The sequence below is a fragment of the Brachypodium distachyon genome, chromosome 4 (assembly GCF_000005505.3).
Source record: "Brachypodium distachyon strain Bd21 chromosome 4, Brachypodium_distachyon_v3.0, whole genome shotgun sequence".
Lineage (NCBI taxonomy): Eukaryota > Viridiplantae > Streptophyta > Magnoliopsida > Poales > Poaceae > Brachypodium > Brachypodium distachyon.
The window spans coordinates 29,471,542-29,479,602 of record NC_016134.3 but is presented as its reverse complement, the minus strand read 5'-3'; the positions used below and the strand labels follow the sequence as shown (position 1 = coordinate 29,479,602).

The 8,061-nt window shown below is 46.9% G+C and overlaps 1 protein-coding gene across 1 annotated transcript; it reads left to right on the top strand.

Moving 5' to 3' along the window:
• The first annotated feature begins 3,675 nt into the window (after positions 1 to 3,675).
• On the top strand, positions 3,676 to 5,181 carry LOC104585052. The gene has a single exon (XM_010240977.2). It carries the CDS (start codon positions 3,676 to 3,678, stop codon positions 5,179 to 5,181), a length of 1,506 nt encoding a protein of 501 aa, XP_010239279.2.
• The last annotated feature ends 2,880 nt before the right edge of the window (positions 5,182 to 8,061 follow it).

Genomic DNA, 8,061 nt, shown 5'->3' with positions numbered 1-8,061 from the left:
AAATTTGTCCCCAAATGTGTCTTTTCTTGCAGGTACAAAGAGTAAAGCAGGCATTGGTATCTTTATGCATTGGATTGGAGGTGATCAAAAGTACGCTGTCTTCGTGGAGGCTTCTTCTTTTGCAGGATCAGCACTTGAAGCGGAGGCTCAAGCGCTGGAGCTGGCAACACAGATTGGAGCAGCCATGAGAGTTCATCAGCCGAATTTCTTAACTGATAGCCATATCCTTGCTGAAGCTAAAAGGTCGATCAAGCATCCAGGACATTGGTCTATAAGACCAAATCTGCACCAGATTCTCAGTTATATTCAAAATTTGGATGCAAGAGTTATCAATATTAGAAGAGAAAACAACAGTATTGCTCACAGGCAAGCACATGATGCTTACAAAATCCACAATGTTCATGCTTGCTTTTATAGTTGTGCAGGGTTAGCACATAATTCTTCATCTTGCCCTGTAAAAGCTGTTATCAGCTCTCTAAATGTGCAGGTTTGCACATTGTTGTTAGTGACATGTTTATGAAATTGTAATAAAATCTCCTTTTGCCAAAAAAAAAAGCATTAATTAGTACTCAACCTCAATCCTCGTCATCCCTGGATTCTCTCCAAATCCTAACGATTCGGCCACACAACATACTCAAGTCTATTAGGGCCTGTTTGGTTGCTGCCTGACTCAAAATGCCTAGCCTGTGACTAGCCTGAGTTTTGTTTGGTTGCAACCCTGAGATTTTAATATTCGACTTGGTATTAGTATTCATTAATGTTGATGAAAGGTAACCTCGTCACATGTAACAAGTGGTGAACATACTCACACGCAGATGATTCGTCCAAATAAGGCTTGGAGTTTTAGCCACACATGCATGTTGCTCAGGTTAGCAACTAAACACATCGCTCTATTTTGCATGTGCCTGACCAAGCAATTTGTGAAATGGACTCGGGCCATTCTCAGACATGAAATTCTCAGACATGTTGCTCATGGTAGCAACCAAACAGACCCTTAGCTCCTGTAATCTCTCCAGCAGGGAACAGCGCCCACACCGCTTCTCACGGCACATCGATGTCTCCCCGGCCCTCTGCATCTTGTCTCGTTTGCTCTTTAGCCCAAAAAGGAACTCCCAAACTACATGCAAAAAGAACTAAATCATGCAAATGGAACTCCGAAATTAATGCTAACAATATGGACGAGCAATAAATTCATAATCAAATTTGAGAACAAAATACTACAACTAAAGCCATGCTTAAAACAAGCGTGGAAGATAACTCAAATCTTATTATGTTCACTTGGCGCCGGCGTCTTGTAGTATAAAAAGGAAAAAATAATGGGGCCATGCCCTGGGTTATAGAAAAACATTTCGGCCTTATACCATCGAAAACTTCGGCCTCAGCCTGGAGTGCAGCCCATCCTATCAATATGGCTGGTCCTGACCTGGCCTTCATCTGGAAATGCAAACTCCCCCTTAATTATTGGTGGCAGTACATGATCAACGCTCCATGGTTTTGATGTAGGTTTCGGCTGCGGCATTACTCCTTAATTGATTGATTTCTGGAGCAGATGCAGGCATGCTAATATTTGTGTCTTCCGGTGCTCTCTCAGCTCTTAGTACGTATTTTGGATGGTGTGAAAAATATTTGTATTTTCACGTTTTTCTGTTGTACAATCCGATACTGATGGGCGAAAGCAAACCCCCCGAGCCAGGTTTCTTGCCAAAATGGTATGTCCTTTCTGTAGCCAGGGACAAACGTAACATATATACCCTGACTAAAAAACTCTTCTTTGACTCTACCTTTCCAAAAAGTGGAGTCAGAAGTAGGACTTTTAACATGCCAAAGGGTGTTGGTATGCAGTATTTATTACGTAGTAACTCTTGCCACACACCTTCCTCGATCATTTAGGAGTTTAAACAACCACTTGTTGGGTAAACACTCATTTTTAATCTCTACAAGCTCAATACCGACAACACACTTATCCTTTGGACAACAAATAATGTTTCATTTTGTCAATCTGTATTTGCGCTTATATATGCCATTAGATTGCCAAAGGAAATGGGATCGGTTAAAATCTAATCTCTTACGAACCCCGATGCGCAGTTCGAGAAAAGACAAACATAAACATAGACATAACGTTGAGCACAAAATTAATCAGCGTAAGCCGATCTTCATAAGAGAGCTGTTTACCCTGCCAACAACCCAACTTCTTCAAATCGATCCTCAACAAGTTTCCACTTTGTTGAGCAACTTCCGATAATGAATAGGGATACCAAGATAGTGAAAAGTCAGTGTTCCCGATTCACACCCCAAAAGATGCCAATAGCTAGCTTCCTCATTGGTTTAATCAAAACAGAAGATTTCACTCTTATGAAAGTTAATTTTGAGACCAGAGAGTTGTTAAAAAATGCTGAGAATTAACTTCATACTAACTGCTCCTCTCTAGGCCATGTTCCAAAAAATTAAGTAATTGTGTCATCAGCATCTCTAGGGCGTCACAGTCCATCTTTCTTCCTGATCTAATATTTATTTTTTGGTTCTCTAAGGATTTTTCCCTGCTGGTCCAACCATTTTACTTTTCTGACAAACATTTGTTTTCATGCTCTAACAATAGTTTCCTGCTGGTCTAATGATTTTCTTCTGTGTAATTAACGTTATTTGCTGCTGCCTAGCAATTTTCCTGCCATTTTAACAATTTTTGTTTCTGCTCTAATGATTTGTTTGCTAGTCTAAATATCATTTATTAATTCTTGTCTAACTACTGTTTCTGCTTGCCTTACTTGAAACTGGGGCACGATGGAACATGGGCTATTCTGCCTTTTTGTGTGTAGAAGAGCTATTTTACTATATATATTATGGCGGCCGCTCGTCGTATATCTCATCGATCGCTGAAACAACCATATTATATGTGGCATCTCAACTTGTGTCGCATCAAATTTGGCTGGTTTCCAAGGATCAGGTCACACCAGTAGATGCGACACATCGTTTAGTGAGTAATATTACTATATCCATGCTTTCTCACTATAATGCAACATAGTTTGGATAGTTGTTAGCTGTTCTTCACATGCCTTACGGACCATCTAACCGTTTAATAGCATCAAATGCAGCTAGCTGGTTTTATAAATTGACTCGCTGGCCCAAGTATGATGCTTCTTCATATTAACCTATCCAGATCAGCTCCATATATATTCTTACTCGACGTGCCATGCATCTAGTTAGCCGTTTTGTCAGCTTGTTCCAAAATTAGGGAAGAGCTAGCTAGCGCAACTGATGAAATGACAGAATGCCTTCATCTTCTACGTACTACGTACCACATTGTACTATTAATTAGTTACCTGTCTTACAATATGCCAAATTACAACAGAAGGATTAGGTAGGAATCTGTTGACATTTGTCTGTTTTTCATGTACGTACATCTTGAGAGAAGGACCAAATTAAGGATGAACAGGATACACCTTTTTACCATGGCAACAGTAGAGCCATGGCTATGCATCCGTCGGTGGAAGGCCGAATTCGGACCTGACCACGAACATACAGAATAGATTAAAGCGGCTACCTGGTTGGGCTGGCTATAAGAGGAGAAGTATGCTTCTTCTGCCCAAGGCATGCATATATTGCAATCCTTTCTCTTGACATTAGAGCTAGTTTAATTCCAAATTCTTCCGACCCCCTCGATCGGGAGGACGAGCTAGCATGATGGAACAAGCATGGCGCGATCAGTTCCAGGCCGGTTATTGGTCCTCGGAACCTGCTTCATGGGTTCCTGGTCTCCCAGCTGTGTCCACCGAGATGTCGTCATGTTTCCAAACACTTGTACAACCTAGCACTAGCACTAGTAGTTCTAGCGGAGGGCAGCTGCAGCAGGAGCTGGTTGAGTATGCCGCTGCAGCCACACCCAACTACGGGAGCCCCATTGTTGTGTTTGAGAAATCAGCACGAGCGTTCGGCGACGACATCGACATGATACTAACGAAGATCCACATGTACCCTCGAAGCATAGTGGATCTCGACGATCGGTACACCGTCCCTCTGACCATCGCCATCGGCCCGTACCACCACTACCGATGCCACCTGCAGCCCGCGGAGAAGGCTAAGCATCTGGCTGCATACCGCTGCATCAAGCTCTCGCGCCGCCCCGTCCAGGAGCTGTACGATGCGGTGGTCTCCGTCGCACACGTTGTGCGCCTTCTCTACCACAAGGAAGCGATGGCAGGTATCGTCGACGACGACTTCTGGCCTATGATGTTCTATGATGCTTGCTTCTTGGTGCAGTATATGTTATGGTATGTCGACGAAGACGAGATGGATACCTGGCTGCTCAGCTTTTTCAAATCCAACCAGCTAGATATCGACAACGACATCCTGCTGCTGGAGAACCAGCTTCCTTGGCCGGTGGTTGATACCCTCGTTGATTTAGTTCGCCCGGGGCTCGTCAAGGAGTTCATTGTTTGCATCAGAGTCGGTTTCCAAAGCACCAAGGAGGAATTTGAAGGCCAAGATTTTGCGTGGGATGGTTACACGCCGCCGCATCTCCTTGGCCTTTACCGCTACTACATGGTAAAAGGAAGCGGAGTATATAAGCCCGCCTCAGCCAATAAACTCAAGAAATTAATTGGCACTTCTTTCACTGCCACAAAGCTCGCGGAGATGGGCGTCAAGATAACACCCAGCAAAACAGAAGGGTACATGGACTTGGCCGTCCCAACAGGTCCCATCCACGGCAAGCTTTGCCTGCCGCCGATGTACCTGAACGAGACGGCTGCTGCCAGGCTCGTCAACATGGCGGCGTTCGAGCTATGCACTAACCCAGATTTCTTTGACGACAGTGGGGAGGATGAATATACATACTATCAGAATTCTGCGGTATGCTCATACCTCCTCCTCCTTGCCATGTTTGTGGAACGTGAAGAGGACGTGCAGGAGCTGCGAGCCAGGGATCTTCTGACAACAGGAGATGGAGTCGGGCTCACCAACAAGGAGGCGCTCCAATTCTTCACCACTGTTGGCAAACACCTGCGCAAAGGGCCCTGCTACTGGGATGTGATGATAAAACTTTCCATGTATGATAAAGGAAGGCCGGTTCGGGTCAACGCGCACAAGTTTTTCTTCAATCACTGGGGAAAAATCGTCACCGTGGTCACCACCATTGCTGGAGCCCTCGGCCTCTTTGGGACGCTCGTGTCTCTCAAGAAAGGCTAGCTAGGACGCCCGTCCTGCCTGCCTACTAATTAAGAGCTTGCATTGCCCCGACATCATCTTAGCAGCGATGATCGATGTGCATGATGTTCCTGTATCTTTTGCTTCTGCATTGGTACCCTGTAAAAGATTCCCTCCTTGTATCCAAATTCCATGTTAATTTGCAGTAAAATCTTCGCTCTCCGTCTAAACTTCTGAATCTCTAGGCCGTTGATTCCCTACTGAAACTCAAGCGGAGGAGGTGATCGAGGCAGTCGTGGTTTTTATCAATAAATTGGGTATTTTACTTTTGTTGTTTTGCCAAAATGCACTGTGCGTTTCCTTTGAGGCTTCGCGTAACCATATGAATATGATAGGTGCCTTGGCAGTATCTGTACTTGTCTTGAGTGAGAGTTAATTAGCTGGAACCACCAACCATGTGGGTCGTGCATGTATCACGATCAATGTACAAACAAGCTCAAGTTATTTGGCCGTTAGCCACTAGTTGATATTATTATGCTTCCGAAGGAGACCCGGAGACAAATAAAAGCACCAATACCGTTGTACTTGTTTCGTGAGAGGAGAAAGAGAAAATTCCGAACCAGTTTTCTCTATTGAGAGGAAGAGAAGTATCCAAGCTAGTATATGGGTTTGGAACTTACTCTAAACTATATATGGGTTACTCTAGACTATGAGCCTGGGCCTATATAATAAGGCACAGGCGTGGGGAAAAGTAAGGCGACAAAAAAAGTTAAGAGTGATTGACTGGCGTGGACCTTGCGTCAATGTGATCGATGGTAAAAAAAGGCGTCGTATCTGGACGTGAATTTTTGGCTCCCTGGCTACTCTGGCCGCTCGTAATCTCGTCCAGGCATCATAGTCCACTACTTGTCACTAACTTCCTACTAGTAATGTGGGGTACATCAGTGGCGGACCTTGTAAAGACCGACACTGATATCATTTTTCACATTTAAGAAAAAAGCTGGGCATTGGCCTAGCCCGCACGTTCCCGTCGCCACGCCCATGCCTCAGGAGCAGGCATCCCTGCTCGTTCCCCGTCGCCGGCATCTGCAGGCAGCCCAAAACTCGGAGATCTCCCCAGCCAACAACGAATCGATGAATAGAGATGATCGAACACACAACATGGACACAAATTAGATCAAGAACCCTAGCTTGGACACAAATCAGACAAGAAATATGGCATTGCTTCACATCAACATCAACAAATTGGATGAAACACAAGAAAAAAAAGAACCCTAGCTAGTCCCGAACGGAACCCACTGCAGCCCAAACCTAACCCATGCCGCCGCTAGCTGGAGATGCCGCCGCTCGCTGCAGACGCCGCCGCCGCTGCTCGCTCACTGGAGAAAACCGAGAGTGAGAGAAATTCGAGAGAGGGACACTACTACAGAAAGGTTTATCAGTAACGGTCGAAAAACAACATCAGTAACGGTCAGGGCAACCGTTACTAACTTCGTGTTACTGATGATGGGTATCATCAGTAACGGTCGCTCTGACCGTCACTGATGTACATCATCAGTGGCGGTCAGCCTACTTGGTGACCGACAGTGATGAGTTTTGAGCGAAATTAAAAAAAAAGCTCATGGCTAGCATATTATTATGCTAGCCATGCTTTTCTTTTTCTAATTGCGTACAAACTTTGCAGTAGAGATAGTAGCAGCAGTACGGGAAAATCAAGATCAAACGTCGAATGCATTCACAGCAGAAGATAATTAGCAATCAAGTTGCGTGCATTCACAGCAGAATAGAATTAGAAATAAAAAATTACATGGTCGCATCCATTCACAATAGAGATTACAAAAACAAATCACGAAAGAAAAGCCGATGTCCATGATCTGCTATACACAGCGACGGGAGGCCGGATCCAGCGGCGATGGTCGGGGCCTGTGAGAGAGAACGAGACACACACACACACACACAGAGAGAGAGAGAGAGAGATGGGGGGGTTACCGGCGGCTGGCGACGGGGGAGCCCGGATCCGGACGGCGGCGCGAGGCACGCGGCCGGGGACGGGATTCGGCGGCGGCCCACGGCAGCGCGAGGCAGGAGGCAGGCGGCCGGGGACGGGATCCGGCGGCGGCTTCCCACGGCGGCGCGAGGGAGGCGACCGGGGACGGGATCCGGCTGCAGCTTCCCACGGCGGCGCGCGGGGTCGGGAGGGTGGTGGAGGCACCTGCTGCAGGAGGAGAAGGGCCGGGGGCCGAGGTCGTCGGATCCATGGCGGTGGGGCTGGTCGGGGGCTCCGGATCCGGGGGCGGCCGTGGTTGAGGCCCCGGGCTCGGGCGCCTGCTGCTGCCGGGCTCGGCCGCCTGCTGTTGCTGTAGGAGGAAAGAAGGGGGATAGGTTGGGAGGGAGAGAAGAGGGAGATCGGAAGGGGAATGAGAAGAGGGAGATCGGGAGAGAAGAGAAGGGGGGGGGGGGAGGAGGGGCGCTCGGCAGAGAGAAGAGCGGCGGCTGAGAGGAGGAGAATGAACTTAAGGTTTGGGGGATTTGGTGAGAGTTGTTTATATAGGTTAGACAGTTTGGGCCGCAAATGGGTTGGGCCCAAGTGGTCATCAGTGGCGGGTAAAGCCCGCCACTGATGTGTGTTCTTGCGAACTTTGTTATTTTTCACATTGAACATTAGTGACGGGCCTTCCGCGCCCGTTACTGATGAGTGGACATCAGTGGCGGGCCTAAATGTAAAGCCCGCCACTGATGTGTGTTCTTGCAAATTTTGTTATTTTTCACATTGAACATTAGTGACGGGTCTTTCGCGCCCGTTACTAATGATTGGTCATCAGTGACGGGTCCTGCTCACCCGTCACTGATGAGTGGTCATCAGTGACGGTTGAGCACGCGACCATCACTCATGATGTGTCATCAGTGAAGGGCGTGGTAAGC